General features: G+C 41.7%; 1 protein-coding gene across 5 annotated transcripts in view; it reads left to right on the top strand.

The window, feature by feature from the left end:
* Positions 1–17226, top strand: part of LOC126177135 (glycerol-3-phosphate acyltransferase 1, mitochondrial) — a 406498-nt gene that overhangs the window by 349399 nt on the left and 39873 nt on the right. For all 5 annotated transcript variants that reach the window (XM_049924403.1, XM_049924404.1, XM_049924402.1 and 2 more), the window contains 2 exons: positions 4774–4951; positions 5046–5254. In XM_049924403.1, coding sequence (XP_049780360.1) covers positions 4774–4951; positions 5046–5254 — 387 coding nt within the window. The remainder of the gene's footprint in view (positions 1–4773; positions 4952–5045; positions 5255–17226) is intronic.

Genomic DNA, 17226 nt, shown 5'->3' with positions numbered 1-17226 from the left:
TCTGATGTTTATTTCGTGAGATATTTGGCCCGGTCACTATCAATGGACCACACTGTATACTGGCCAGGAATCGAAAAACACTTAGAGCTGATGGTACAATCATGCAACAGATGTATTGATCAGCAAGTGGCTCCCAAGATTCTCTACTGCCTAATCCGCAGTCCCATTTGGGAATATGTCCACTTTGACTTCATTGGCCCCTTTTCTAGAAACAGATTGGCTCATTCTGACTTATACATATTCCCCACTTCCCATATCTAGTCAGCCTCAGGTCCATGACAGGGGACACTGCCATCACGGCCTGATGAAAAATCTTTTCCATTGAAACTCCTCCTCAGACTTTTGTAACACACAGTAGTTCTCAGTTTCTGTTGTAAATCTTTAGGAACTTGTGTGCTACAAATTGCATCCAACATGTTTGGAACCCACCTTTTCACCTGTAATAGAATGGTGAAGTTGAGCATCTGGTGTGCACATTTAAATCTCAAATTCTCAAGTACATTGATGACCGTCCAGCGGCATATGCTATCAGTCAATTTTTAAGTTCTTACAAAGCCACATCCTTGGGTGAGAAGAGTCCGGCAGAGTTTTTCCATGGCCACCAGCTGCACACTACTTCACCTGCTAATGCCAACTCCGCTCCTGAGGCCTGTAGAACTGGTGCCGAAATTCCTGCCCAGCCTCGGAGTCTGGGCATGTGCATTTGGTCATCCCGCAGTAATAGGGCCACAAGGTTTTTATGCTGTAGTTGGGGGACAGACATGTTGCCCACCACTTCAACCAGTTTTGCCTGCGCATTGCTGGACAGGGGCCACCGCCATCCCCTCCAGCTATTCCAGTGGCCCCAGTGGTGGATGGATCCTCTCCTGTCCTTTCTTGCTCACCTCTGGTTCTACCCACCCTGGTACCCCCACCCTTTTCATTTCCCCGCACCACACTGACTTTTTAAGAAGAGGGTCTTAGGTACAACATGATCCAGGACTTGGGGCAGACGACGACTGCATCAGCTCGGCCATCAGCAGGAGGACAATGTCTGCTGTGACCCAGCAGCCCCCCCCCCCCCTCTCCCCTATCAACACCCCCCCCCCCTCCCCACAGTGGCCCCTCCGAGCAGTCGCCCATCCCCTCATTGGGCACTGCAGCACCTGGGGTCTCCAACTTTGCAACCATTCCCGGTAGCACCAGTGCTCTTACCATTCCATGGCACAGTGGAGTCCAAGGATGTGGAGAAGCTGTTGCATCCCATGGCAGCCCAGCAGTACCCTGTTTCGAGCTCCTGCACCTCCGTCTGTGCAGCGTCCGTCCCCTCTGTGAGCTACTTCCAGCCCTACAGCTCGCAACTAGCAAGCAGGAGTTGGTGGTGGTTCCAGAATTTATTTATTTGTCAAGTTCCGTAGGAGCAAATCTCCAAAGTCATGGAACATGTTAGTACATGAAATTACAACATAAAAGTAATAACAGATAAAAATAAAATGTTTATGAAACCGAAAAAAGTCCATCCATAAGTAAATGCAGTCAACAATACAACAGGAACCAGCTTAATTTTTCAAGGAATCTTTGACAGAATAGAAAGAGTGAGCCATGAGGAAACTCTTCAGTTTCGATTTGAAAGCTCGTGGAGTACTGCTAAGGTTTTTGAATTTGAGTGGTAGCTTATTGAAAATGGATGCAGCAGTATACCGCACACTATGCTGCACAAGAGTTAAGGAAGTCCGATCCAAATGCAGGTTTGATTTCTGCCAATTATTGACTGAGTGAAAGCTGCTTATTCGTGGGAATAAGCTAATATTGTTAACAAGAAATAACACCACTTATCGACTGAACCACTCATATCTGAACATGGGAAGAGTTACCATACCATACGACATAAGCGAATGAAAATAAGCAAAGTAGGCTAATTTTCGTGTTGAACGATCACTCACTTCAGATACCATTCAAATAGTAAAAATGGCGGCATTAAGTCTTTGAACAAGATCCTGAACATGGGCTTTCCATGACAGTTTACTATCTTTCTGAACACCTAGAAATTTGAACTGTTCAGTTTCAGTAATCATATGCCCATTCTATGAAATGAAAATGTCAGGTTTTGTTGAATTGTGTGTTATAAACTGTAAAAACTGAGTCTTTCTGTGATTTAGTGTTAGTTTATTTTCTGCAAGCCATGAACTTAGGTCATGAACTACACTATTTGAAGCCGAGCCAGTGTTGCACACAACATCCTTTACTACCAAGCTAGTGTCATCAGCAAACAGAAATATTTTACAGTTACCCACAATAATATCATTTATGTAAGTAAGGAACAGGAGTGGCCCCAACATTGATCCATGGGGCACACCCACTTGACCGTACCCCACTCAGAACCCACATCACAGCCAGTCTCAACATTGTGAATAATGACCTTTTGCTGTCTGTTGCTAAAGTAAGAGGGGAACCAATTATGAGCTACTCCCCGTATTCTGTAATGGTCCAACTTCTGGAGCAATATTTTGTGATCAACACAATCAAATGCGTTAGTTAAATCAAGAAATATGCCTAGCGTTCAAAAGCTTTTGTTTAACCCATCCAGTACCTCACAGACAAAAGAGAATATAGCATTTTCACTTGTTAAATGACTTCTAAAGCCAAACTGTACATTTTATAGCAAATCGTGTGATATAAAATGATCAATTATCCTTACATACACAGCCTTTTCAATAACTTTAGTGAACACTGATGGCATAGAAATGGGTCTAAAATCGTCTACATCATCCCTTCCTCGGGGAACTGACCATTTCCAAAGGAAAAATTACAAATATAGCTAAATACAGGGCTAACATGTGCAGCACAGTATTTTAATATTCTGCTAGGCACTCCCATCATATCCATGGGAGTCCTTAGTCTTCAGTGATTTAATTATTGACGCAATATCCATCTTGTCTGTATCATAGAGGAGGATTCAGACATCAGTCTCAGAAAGGCATTTGCCAAGAGAGTTATATGATTTTCTGTAGAAGCTAAATTTCTATTTAATTCACCAGCAATGCTCAGAAAATGATTGTTAAATACTGTACATATACCCGATATCAGTAACAGAAATATTTTTACTATGAACTGACTTCATATCGTAGACCTTGTGCTGCTGAGCAGACACTTCCTTTACAACTAACCATATGGTTTTAATTTTATCCTGTGAATTAGCTATTCTATTTGCTTACCACATACTCTTCGCTTTCCTAATAACATTTTTAAGCACCTTACAGTACTGTGCATCTGACAGTGCATTCTTGGGGGCCCACCAGCCACTCTCAATACAGAGATCACACCTCGCAGGTCTATGACATGTACAGTGACTTCTGCTTGTCATAAGGGCCTCCTTGCAAGTATGCAAGGACATAACTGTGTCCACACCACTATTTTCATGTAAGATGGGTGACACCATATGTCACTTTCCAGATGAAAGAAGTGGTTTAAGAAACCTTTGGTAATGACCACATCACCTCTAGGTATTTTAAAGAAGTGTGGCTTCCAGATCCTCTGACCAACTCCATGTGACTCCTGAAGGTTGGGGATACCTGAAAGATATTACCTCATTTATCAGCGATATGTCTGTGCTCTTCCTGAGCTGAAGGACAGCATACAACGACATATCTCTCTGATTACATCAGATATGTTACGAGCAACTGTCGACCGTGCCATGTTATGGATGCAGCATATTAATGAGTTGGGCAACTATATTGAACATATGTTGTAACTTGTGACCATATCCTAATAAATGTGACAGAAGTATGTGTTATCATGTGTTGGATAATACCCTTTTCTGTACTCACATAACATTCTTACTGCTTACAGCACCATATTTTCCACCTGCTGGCAGAAAGTGAAACTATCGATTAATGAATATACCTACAATGTTTCAGCATCCTGTGATGCTGATGCCTCATATGCCCACACTGCAGCACTCAGTCTGGTTAAAACCAAGTGGTACCGTGCAAAATGCATGTGTTGCTTCTGGTTCATTCTTCTGTTAACATTATTCTTAATCTTACTGCCTATCTTATATCATTTTAGTGTGGCTCACTCCTTCCCCCCACCCTCTCCCATCCAACACCCATCTCTCTCTCTTCTTATAGTGCTGATTTCCCTCCGTCTATCCTCTGTCTGTTCCCACCATTCAGTTGACAGCTCATTAGAGCTTGGCCACAGACTTTACAGACATGTCTCAAAGTTATTAATGTTACCAATACCTCCTAAGCAACACTCTCCTTTGAGACATCAGTTGCTCAACTTTAGGACAACTGTTGATGTACATTGCTACATGCCCACTAAAAAAAATGTCAAATATTTGGCAGATTAAGCTTTTCATTTGTGCCATCCTGTTTTGTAAATGGATGTAGTGGGATGCTGGATGTAGCAGGGTGTAATAAATCGACATCATTTTCACAATGTATACAAGAAATATTGCTGCCTGTTGTGTTAGAAATCTGAAAATTATTCCCTGTACCCTCCAATGGAAATCATTTACCATAATTTTGTAGTTATGTTTTCATGAGTTGATTTCTGTACTGCACTTAATACCTTCCTCTTTTGATATTTCTTTACATTCAACAATTTCAAATTAGTGAAATAAACTAATGGTAGTTTGCCTCTTCTCTGTTTTGTTCAATCAACTTACTCATCTCAATTTCATTGACATTGTGGACTGTAATAGGTCTTCACTCACTTGTGTCCTTGATTGTTTTCATTGATGTAGGCTTGTTATTTCAGAAGTAACATTACACGCCATCAATTTTTCAGCTTGAACTTCTGGGTCCTGGCCTTGTTAGAAAAGACAGACGAGTGGTTTCTTTAGACGGCCAGTCAGAACCAGAACCTACTGTTTTTATTGAGCCAGTTACTATGCTGCCTAATGTTATAGAACTGTATTATTATAGCAGTGCATTACTTCCATTCTTTGCTGTGGAAGCTGCAATAGGTGAGTAAGTCTTGCACATTGTAATTACATGCTATTGTGTCAAATTAACATAGTGTTTTCAATATTTAGTAACTGTACTGTTATCTTTTTTAAGGTTCTTCCCTTTGTTCTCTCATAAAATGGGAGTGTCAGTCACCACAAACAAAACAGATATCTGAAGAAGCTATCATACTGCGGGCCTATGAACTGTGTAATATACTTCAGTTTGAATTCATCTTCTGCAAACCTTGTCAGATGTTGGAAAATGTCATCATTGACAAGCTAGACAATTTCAAGTACAAAGACATTTTGTCACAGGATATAGTAAGTTTGTTTTACTTGTAACATTGTCATTAGCATAATGAAATTTAATGTTTTCATTATTTTTACATGTATAATATCATTGTAACCCACTGATCGAACACTGCACCTGCAACCAGTCCTCTTCCTTTGCTGGTTTTTTGTAATATTGCTGTGTGGCATATCACCTTCACTTCTTTTCTTCCTCCTCCTCCTCCTCCCCCCCCTCCCCCCTCCTTTCTTCCTCCCCCACACACACAGAGGAAGGAAGGGATGGATGGATGGATGGATTGGTTGGTTGGTTGGTTGGTTGGTTGGTTTGTTGGTTGGTTGAAAATGCATTGATTGCACGAAACACAATGTTCTCCTTCCACACCCAACCTCCTGTGCACCATGGATGCAGGGCAACAGGCATTTATCATATTCCTAGACCAACAAAGGTCTGAGTAAATAGAATAAGTTTTCAAGTATGTAGTGGCTCAAGGACATTTTGAGTGACAGTGCACAGTGTGTTGTCCTTGGGATGGAGTGCTCTTGTTCGCCATAAGTGTAAACAGTATCTCATCTTTGGTGAGCAGTAATCTAGAACAGTATGCAAATGACACTATTGTGCACAAGAAAGTGAAACCGTTGAGTGAATCTAGGGGATTCAGTGTAACTTAAACATAACTTCAGTTTGATTTATTAGTCTTTTCCACTGATTTTACTTTTAATAACTTTACTTATGTCTTGACCACACTTTCATCTTTCATCAACCTTACACGTTTTGACTTTGTCATTTTCAAAGGCTACAAAAATATAACATAAAACTGGCATCAGACAATATGACAATATTATACATTTCACAATTGATAAGAGACATGTTATAACGATTATAATGTGGCTTCCTAGCTTACCATTGCTATTCCAGTCACATAAAAACATTATATCACATCAATTCTTGTGCAAGAGACAGTGCAAACTGCTAACAAGTGAAAATTTTGGAAGCCAAGTGGACTAAACCGCTAGGCGGCGCTCGATACCTGGTACACGCTGCAATTTTTTTCTGTTTACAATCACAATTTTCATCGTGTCAATGTATCAGATAATTTCATCAGTCAATGTGGGAGTGAGTTACAATGTTTTCCAAAAGATATTACAGGGTGTACATGAAGTCAGGGAACACTTTCAATTATTTATTGCACAAGAACTAAACATTGTACAGATGTCATACATATTGCATTTTGAAGAGAAACTCAGAAAGTTTACAAGCATTCAATATGCAAGCCATGAGTGACCCAGCATACATCAATATGGTAATCGAATTCTTGCCATATCTGTTCCAGCATGGCATAGTCGACTGTGGCAGTCCGCTTCTCTTTGCTGGGCCCAAGCAACACGTTGTAATGAATTTGTTGTGACAGTAGTAAGTGGCCTTCCTTGTTGGTGGCTTCTTACCATACTTGGTTCTAAACACCCGTTGGACAGCTGTAGCACATTTGTTTTTGTCGAACTCCAACACACAGAAAGCTCACTCTGCACCTGAACTCGTCATGTTTGCGACTAGCGCTGACTATCGGCAAATTACCAAACTACGCTGTGGCAGTATACATGGGGGGGGGGGGGGGGGGGGGGGGGAGGAATCTTTCAGAGTTTCTCTTCAAAATGACATTTGTATGATATCTGTACAATATTTGGTTCTTGTGTAGTAAATAATTGAAAGTGTTCCCAGACTTCATGTACACCCTGTACTTTATGACCTCCCACTTCAACAACACACATACAATGTTTGGAAATGAGTTACACCAAGCAGGTTTTTTGTTCATAATTCATTTCTTTTTGTAAATAATGGACTATTTTATAAAACAATGTGTTACATTTTTCTTTTTCTAATACATTGGAAGGGCACGCTGATTGGCGCTGGGTTCGACTGTCAGTTAACAAACAAGTCTTTTGTTTTATTTACAACTTACAGCACATAAATTACTACCATCGATAAAAGTTTATAAATATTTAATGAAAGTTAAAATTATATAGATTACTAGAGGGTTGTAAAGGAATTGATTAAAGTTGACACACTTAAGATACTGTACATCATGTCCTCTGTAGCTGTATGGCGATAAAATTGTTTTTGTAAATAAAAATGATTGTAGATTGCCATATGGCAGTTAGGGGAAGGGGAAGGGGTCAACGGGTAATATTAATCTAAACATATTAAAAAATCCTGTAAAATTGTTTGAATTATTGTGACCATAAATATTTATAAAATGACAACTTTTAAATAAAGTAATACATATAGGTTGTGAAACTGTTATAATAATGCTGCTGTCAACAGTTTTCAAGTTGTGCCATGCAGCGTAAAGCACTGAGCAGCCACTTAATGAATACAATATGACTGACATAGCAAAGGTAAGCTAGGAAGTCACATTCTAGTCGTCGTAACATGTCTCTTATCAATGCTGAAATGTATTATATTTTCATATTGTCTGATACCAGTTTTATGTTGTATTTTTGTAGGCTGTGAAAATGATGGAAAGTCAGAGTGCATAAGGTTGATGGAAAAATAAGTGTGGTCAAGACAACTTATTAAAAGTGTATCCAGATGGCCACGTCGTCTCGTAGCATTTTCATACAAACTGCAGCTTTCCCGCTGAGGCAGTTAATTAATGTGAAGTGAAGTGTTTCATTCTACACCTTTGGCCAGTTCCAACTGTTTGCTGAATTTCAAATGCACGTTTTCATCTTCTGGCACATATGGCATTATGCCATAATAGAGAACTAAACATGAGATAATACACTACTGGTACTCCAAGAAAATTTACATCCCAGTGACCACACTTACAAGCTTAATATGAGGTTGGGGCCTACATCTTTGTGAATCTGGAATACGACTACGCACTTTAAGCTGAATTATGCATTTTAGTATGATTTACAAAATTCCGATGTTCTCGGAGTATCATCTGATGTCCCATTTCATTTCTGACGTAATGGAAGATCTCTTAATGCTGTATACATATCAACATATGGGCTTCCTACATCTTGGTAGTTGTGCATGAGCAGTAACGCCTGTTTACTGGTGCTCTCTGACAATTGCTGAAACAAATTCTTACAGGTCGCGGGAAAATACTGTGAATGGTTGTTTGAAAAGCCTTACTTTCAGAGTAAACATCATTTTATGCAAGATGAATTATGTTGCATACGAGAATGTCCATTGAATTTCTTAAATCAAGGACTGTTTGACTCTCTTTTGAAGCTTCCAGCCACTTAGAAGAATCTCAACCCCAGAAGACCAGACATTTATGTCATTATTTAAAATTTTAGTGGCACGTTTGTGTGATGTACTTTAAAGTAACACATGCATAAAAGACCAATATTATATGTGAAAGCTTAGCTTTTCTTGTAGCTACACTATGTATATTAATTGAAAGCATTTACTTTTCCTGTTTGTGTGTTTGCAGTTCTTAACAGAGATGTTGCTATTGGCTGACTATATCACGTGTCGTCTGCTCTGAGGATCTGCTATCATTGGCTGGCGACATCACGTGACATGAGCTATGACTGGCTTACAAAAGCACATCAAAATCTCAATTCCAATCCTTTGGAAACTAACATGCTGTGTTTGGTGGAACTTGAATACATACTTTCATAATATGAAAATATGCAGCATACATGTTGCTGCACATCGAAGATCTTTCCAAAACTGGTTTTTTTTTTTTTCCTTTGGGTGGGGGGGGTTGTTGCTTAAAGTGCCTGCAAATTCTACACCAGTGTATAAAACCTTAACTATTCAAAGGACTGATAAGTTTTACAGTTCTAACGGAAAGTTTACTGTCATTTAAACACCCAGGAAAAAGTGTGTGTTTTAAACAGGAAACACGGGATTTTTTTTTTTTTTCCCTTGTCCACATATACACCATGTATCAACTCTACTTCTCTTGTTGAATAACTGCAATCTTTCACCAGCCAATAGCAGGCTGTCTTCATGGCACTAAACAGCTTGGCAGCTGGCAGCATTGTTGAAGTACAAGGGTTCACTGCCGTTGATGCAACCCCCACCGTTTCTTCCATGTGATGGAACTGGGGAGGATTGGGATGCATATGAAAAACATCTTCTACAACATTTCCAAGCTTTTGTTGGCGCAGACCCCAAAATGTGTAAGGCTTTCTTTCTTTCATGGATTTCTCCTTGTGTTTTATCATATTTAGTGTCACCTAGCTCCTCCTGAGGAACTTGATGAAATGTCAGCTGCTCTCTAGTTATCATTGCAAACATACTTTTGTTATTGCTGCTTACATTGAGTTCAAACATTGTCAAAAGCATCCGCAACATATGTACAAAGGTAATTTCACAGGCTTAGTCGTTGTTGCCAGTTTTTTACTGAAGCTCACCAGTATTCTATGCTGTTTCAGTGGTTCATGATGGTATGATAGGCCTGGACTCTGAAAGAGAAGTTCATGAACATGCATTAAAATGTGAAAATGCCTCTCTCACAGAGGTTGTGAACATTGCCCGGTCTTTTGAAGCATTTAGGGAAGCAGGGAATGAGATAGAAGCTTGGTGTGAAGTAGCTGCCATTGCATCTCCTCCTCAGCCACTATTGGTTAGCTCATGCAGTCATGGTCTCCATATCACATGGGGCAGTGCAGTGTTAAACAGCAGCACCAGTTAACACCACAACAGTAGTTGTGTGCTCCTCTCCCATTGTGCCCTTATTGCTTTGTTTAACATAAGTGGGTCAAGTGCCCAAAGCATTGGGTAATGAGCAGCCGTTAAAAAAACAGTGACATATTGCATTTGTGTCCAACTCTCATCCTCATTCATCATGTATTAACAGGGATGCGAGCAATGTTTCTCGAGTGATGTTAGCCCCAAACAAACTTTATATTGAAGTACGTGTTATGGACAAGATGTTAAAAATGCAATTAGACAAGGGTGCAACAGTCACTTTGTTAAGTTATCAAAACCTATGTGGATCTTGGATGACTGGCATTGTCCCCTGTTTCTTGTCAGTTGCTGAATTACAACAAATAACAAAGACCCATATTATGACAGTTTTCTACCACCACAGTGAATAAAGCAGTTGTTTGACCTTTCTAACGGTGGATGATGCCAACACTATAAACTTTTTTGGGTTAGATGTCTTCAAAATTTTTGGCTTCTCTATTTCTGGCAAAGTACCATATTTACTCGAATCTAAGCTGCACTTTTTTTCCGGTTTTTGTACTCCAAAAAACCGCCTGCGGCTTAGAATCGAGTGCAAAGTAAGCGGAAGTAAATACAAATTTCATATTGTTCATCTTCAAATGTAGCAGCATTTCAATGTACTATGAAAATCCGACTGGCAAGACTCTTTGGGATATTTGTCAATATGGGAAACTCTACGTTCTGAATTTTTTCCTACCTGTGAGAGGAGATGGTTGCTAATAGGAACTTTTATGAATTGTGAATCACATGCAGTATTCTCTTCACCACAAGAATAATATGAATATAAACATTTTGTCATGTATTCTTTCATGTTTCCAGCTATCCCTTTTAAATCCTGTCTGCCTAATAAACTACGAAAGTAGAGTGAGACAACAGCAAACGCGGAAGAATACACATATGTCATGTTTATATCCGTATTATTCTTATGCTTAATAGTGATGCAGTCAGAAATGAAGCACGGCAATTGACTAGATTTTTAAATGTAAGATGACTCTAATTTCGGTGCAGAATGTAATGTACCAAAAGAGGCGTCTGCAAAGATTTTCAAACGGAGAAAAATTTTCGCTAAACTCTCGTTCAGAACATCTTCTATCATACGAAGTCTATTATTTGGTTCTTGTTGATCATTGTAAAAGAAAGCAGCAGTGTAAGTAACAACGAATAGCAAAATTTGCCATTGTTCCATTGTTTCGCTAATGAGATGATTCCTTTTATTTTATTTATTTATTTATTTATTTATTTATTTATTTTTACTGGAAGCGGAGGTAGCGTGCACAAAAACAAGCCGTGCGGCGACAGGCCGTAAACACTAATTATCAGAAAGCGACAAACAATTCATGGCACAATACAGTAATGCATTTTCAGCTTAGAGTGACGTAAACACCTATAACAAAGAGAACGGCACTTATCAGATCAAAGAAAAATAAGCAATCAATTCAAACCAGATGAAGCATGTGAAAAAGGAAGGGTACCCGTATAAATACGGACAGAGCGCCTGACGCATAGCAATGGCTACCTGGTAAAGCTTAACTGCTAAGCTTACGACTCGAACCAAACTACTGTAGCTGTATCGTAATTCATTCTACCTAAACTATGTCTCATATTATAATGGACCAACTTTTTTTCGATTTGGAGGTGCGGCCTAAAACTTTTGTCTCATCTTGAATTTCGAGTCTCAAATTTCAGGTGCGGCTTTGATTCGGGAAAATTTTTTTTCCCTAATTTAGAGTCTCATTTTTCAGGTACGGCTTAGATTTGAATGTGGCTTAGATTCGAGTAAATATGGTACATCTGGTATTGGATCAAGTTCCATACCATCATCTGGATGCACTATGCTCAGAATTTTCCTCCGTGTTTTCAGATGATTTAAGGTGAGCTACCAATTTCAAGGATCACGTCACAATGAAACCGACAATGCAACCCTGTTTTTTTCCTTGCCTGCCCAATCTCCATTGCTTTACAGGATCAAGTCAAAGCGGAACTCAATCAAGTTACGTTGTTTGGTGTAGTCTGTTATTAATACCTGTCCATTACCCCGTGAGGACGAACTCCTAGCATGGCTTTCCGGGGGCCAATATTTTCCCAAAATAGACCTGTCAGAAGCCTGTTTTCAAGTGCCTGTGGATGATGATTACAGATGTATCCTTGTTATGAATGCCCCCTTCTGGCTATACTGATCCAACATGTGATGTTCAGTGTCGGTAGCACCTCCGTTATTTTCCAACAATTTGTGGAGCAACTCACAGGCTCTGTGCTGGGGTACATCAACTGCCTGGACTATACTGTGGTCTCTGGTTCCCAAACAAAACACTTAAAGAAACTTCGTACCTTGTTTACAGTGCTACAGGCCACCAGTTTTAAATATGTAACTTGGACAAATCACAGTTTTTTCAGCTGTCTTATCATCTGTCTCGATTTCGAAGTCTCATGTGCTGACATCGAGCCATTACGCCAGGGTGGTGACACCATTACGGTTTTGCTGCACCCTGCCAATGTCAAAGAGTTGCAGGGATTTCTCAGGAAGATTGTGTACTACCATAAATTTCTTCCTGATGCAGCCACGGTGGCCCAGCCCCTTCGAGCTCTCGTATATAATGATGTTCCTTTTCACTTGTCATTCATCTGCGAGCATGCTTTTACCTTGCTATATTCAGCACCTTGCTTGGCTACCTTCAGTCCTGGCCAGCATATAATTTTGGCCACAGACACCTAGCGGTGTGGTCATGCGGCCATTCCTGCACACAAATCCATGGACAGCTCCAAATGCCCTGTTGCGAATGCTTCCAAAACTCTGGATCACAAAAACACTACTCCCAGATAGAAAAAAGAAGCCATTGCTATTGTAAAAGCACTCAAAAAATGTTATGTTTTCCTCTACAGTTCTAAATTTAAATTGATTACTGATGAAAAACCTCTGGTTTCTCGTTTCCATCCAGTGGCGTCTCTTTCAGCAATGTATAACGCACTAATGCAGATGCTCTTTCTCAGTAGCTGATTGGCCGTGATTCAGCATCTGATCAGGATGAACTGTTGTGTATCCATTTAGATGTTGAAGCCCAAAACTCTGTGGGTGGTTTTCCCATTACCAGTTCTCAGATTTTGGCTGCTGTTGCGGCCAATCCTGTCTTACATCATGTTGTTCAATTCGTCCAACATGGCTAGCCAGATAAACCACCAGGCTGAATGTTGGATTCTTTGCAGAATTATTATGATCTCCAACACCAACTCTCAGTTATTGATGTTTTGGTGCAATTGGCTTTTGAAGAGTTACTGTCAAGAGTTAGATCCTGTCCACCTTGCAGCGGGACATCATACGCCTTCTCCAGCTGGACCATTGTGGTGCTTCTCATACAAAATTGCTGGCCTGCCACCATGTGTTTTGGCTGAGTATTGACAAGGAGATCACGCATGTTGTGTCGACCTACCCACAGCGCACCACCCATCAGGCGGCACCACAGTCTCCTCTTTCCCTGTTTCCTGATCCCCAAAGGCTCTGAGAGCATATTCATCCTGTGCTGATTTTGCAGGGCCATTCCTTGACTCCTTTTGGATTGTTGTAGTTTATGCTTTCTCAGAGTTTCTGTATATGGTTTGTTGCCTGTCCACATCCACGGTTGCTACAGTCTCAGCCCTGGCAAAGATTAGGTGCTTGTGATGGACAACATCTCAAAATTAGTGTCTGAAGACACTGGAGATTTTTGTACAAAGTGTGGTATTTGACATGTTGTGGCCATTCCATTTCATTCTCAGTCAGTTAATGAGGCGGAGTGACTGCTCTGTACTTTTCAAAACTCAGATGAAAAAATGCATCACACTGTCTTCTCCCGAGGTAGCCCTTTACAGTTTTGTGAGCTACTACAGGTTCACTCCCATTGGTGACTGTAGCCTGGCAGAGATGCTGCATGGCCACCAGCCCTTACGCTGCTTCATCTGCTCTGGCCGACGCCCAGCCAACTGCCAGCGTGCACCTTTTAGTGGTTCCATCCAGACTCCATTGTCTGTGTCTGTGTGTCTGGCTGGCGCCCTAATTGGATCCTGGAAGTCACTCATCACTGCCGAGGCTGTTGCCTCTGCGTTGTTCTCACTTCAAATGGCTTGGTGTCGTACCACTATGACCAGCTCTGCCTGTGTTTGACCAACAACACGTGAGGGACACCATTGCTCCGCAGTCGCCTCCAGCACCCTTTCTGGCCCCCTTCAGCTCCTGCACCATCTTCATTCTGGGTGCCACCACTACTGGGCAGGGTAATTAATGCCAGGCCACCTCCATTTCCATGGCCCACTGCCACTGCTGTGTTTGTCTTTCCAGCTACCTGGAGGTAGACAAGGATATGGCACCTCCATCACAGATGCTCTTTTACGGTTTCTTGCAGTGGAGTGGGCACCACACTTGTTCACGCCTGTGCCATTTCAGACTGTATTCTCATGTGATGGCAAGGTGCCGTCTCCAGCAGTCATCCCTTTCCAATGAAGACAGGGATATCTCCATGGTGATCAGTTTTCCTCAAGGGGGAAGAAGTGTTGTAACCCTGTATGGCATGCGCCCATAGTTGAACAGTGTGTGCCACCATGGCCAGCCTAAAGTGGCTGCCTCACAGTGGCACAGACAGTGCAGCTGTGCTGTGCCATGTGCAAACAGGCCTATATAAGCTGGTGCATCGGGCCTTCAGCTGCTGTAATGTTTTCGTGACTGTTGAACACTTCCCTGTTAGACTGTGCATTAATATAACCCTTTTTTTTGTGTGTTGTAGTTATTACACCATCATTCAGCGTGGCTGTATTTTTCGTTTATGTGGAACCGAATTAAAATGTAGTTGGTGGGAATTCCAATATTGTGTTTGTGCAATGAATGGTTGCTTGTATTGATGCTATGCCCTTACAGCCCGGTGGGGTGGGTATGAGTAACAGACATAATGAAGGGATGGCACATGGAGGTACATTCAAAAGCAGATAAGGAGACAATTAGGACATACATTGAGGGAGAGAGTGAGAAAGGGATATTACAAGGAGGAGGTAAATAACCCATACTGGGAGGAGGAAATATGGAAATATTAGAATGGCTGGGCTGGTTCAATAGAAATGCAACACAAATCAAGGAACTAGTATGGGGGTAGGATCATGAAATGAAGTGGAAACAGGGGTGGGGAGTCTGTCCTCCACCTACTTTCCAATCCCATTCCCCTCCCTCCTGTAATGCATTCCAATCCGCTCTTGTTTAGATACAACCTTACCCCACGTTTTCCCACGTATCTGGGTGTTGGTCTGTTTAGTTCTTGTCATCTTCTCAGCATAAAATATGCACAACGGACATCATCTCGCATAGGCTTTAAGGCACCAATTGTTGTACAAAAGCAAACACTGAGCTTTACGACTTCTCCACAGTGCAATAAAGTATACAGCACCTGTATGGTTGAATGTGCATGTATGAATTCGTGAAACCCAACTCAGCTCTACAATGCTAATGCACTGTGGTGGGGTGGGCAAACATTCCACGCAGCTTGTGAATGCATGAGCATTACTTTCTGACAAGCATAGACTGGAGCAGTCTCTGAGGCATGATGACAGATCTCTGGCAGCTAAGGCTGATAGTACACTCCTGTAACCAAAGTTGATGAGAGGTGATCACTATATAGTATTCACTATATTACAGATAACAGAAAATGCAGTGTCATCAAATAAACAAAGAACTGAAGATTTGAAATTATATAAAAAGTATGGGACTATCAATATCATGAGAAGGAAAGTTGCTACTTAACATATAGGTGAGATGCTGAGTAGCTGATACGCACAACAAAAACCCACTCAGTTATAGCTTTCAGCCGTTAAGGCCTTCATCAGCCCCCGCCCCCCCCCCCCCCCCCCCCCACACACACACACACAGACACACACGACTGCAGTCTCAGGCGGCTGCGAGCAGTAGCACCAGTGCATGATGGGAGTGGCGACTGGGTGTTGGTAAGGAGGCGGCTGGAGCAGGGAGGAGGAGGGATAGTATGGTGGGGGTGGTGGACAGCAAAGTGCTGCAGGTTAGACTGAGGGCAGGGGAGAGTTGGGGAGGGGGGGGGAAGTAGTGGAAAAGGAGAGAAATAAAAATACTGGGTATGTTGGTGGAATGACGGCTGTGTAGTGCTGGAATGGGAACAGGGAAGAGGCTGGATGGGTGAGGGCAGCGACTAATGATGGTTGAGGCCAGGAGGGTTACGGGAACTTAGGATGTATTGCGTGGAAAGTTCCCACCTGCACAATTCAGAAAAGCTGGTATTGGTGGGAAGGATCTTTATGGTACAGGCTGTGAAGCAGTCATTGAAATAAAGGATATTGTGTTTGGAAGAGAGTTCAGCAATAGGGTAGTCCACTTGTTTCTTAGCCACAGTTTGTCGGTGGCCATTCATGTGGACAGACAGCTTGTTGGTTATCATGCCTACATAGAATGCAGCACAGTGGTTGCAGCTTAGGTTATAGACCACATGACTGGTTTCACAGGTAGCCCTGCCTTTGATGTGATAGGTAATGTTAGTGACCGGACTGGAGTAGGTGGTGGTGGTGGGAGGATGTATGGGATAGGTCTTGCATCTAGGTCTATTACAGGGGTATGAGCCATGAGGTAAGGGGTTGGGAGCAGGGGTTGTGTAATGATGGATGAGTATATTGTGTATGTTCTGTGGGCGGCGGAATACCACTGTGGGATGGGTGGGAAGGATAGTGGGCAGGACATTTCTCATTTCAGGGCATGACGAGAGGCAATCAAAACCCTGGCGGAGAATGTAGTTCAGTTGCTGCAGTCCTGGGTGGTACTGAGTTAAGAGGGGAATGATCCTCTGTGGCTGAATGGTGGGAGGTAGTTGGAGACAGGAAAGATAAGGCACGGGAGATTTGTTTTTGTATAAGCTTGGGAGGATATTTTTGAGAAGCACTATCATCGGCATGGACAGTCTAAAAGCCACTGAACAAGCTGTTTATTCTTTCGGTGTACACTGGGAACGTTTGATGTCAGTGCCAACAGTTGGATGACCTGCAATGATAGATTGCTAAGAAAGTAGCTGCTGAACTCAGAAGAATCCTTGTACAGCATTGACTACCTTTTGCACCAAGAGGTACTCTGTGCAAAAGCAGCAAAATTAGGGGACACCCTGCAAGTGGTATTTGGACAGTCAGCTATTTGAGCTCCCATTGTTTGACACATTAATAGTTCCACAATTTTTTAATTGAAATTGGAGAAGAATACAGTGATTTACCATACACAGTGAAGTCCATTGGCTTAGTCACAGCAATGTACTGAAAAGGAGTTTCGCATTGAGACTGCCCGTAAATC

This window comes from Schistocerca cancellata, chromosome 3 (assembly GCF_023864275.1).
Source record: "Schistocerca cancellata isolate TAMUIC-IGC-003103 chromosome 3, iqSchCanc2.1, whole genome shotgun sequence".
Classification (NCBI taxonomy): Eukaryota; Metazoa; Arthropoda; class Insecta; order Orthoptera; family Acrididae; genus Schistocerca; species Schistocerca cancellata.
This window is presented reverse-complemented; position numbering and strand designations above follow the sequence as displayed.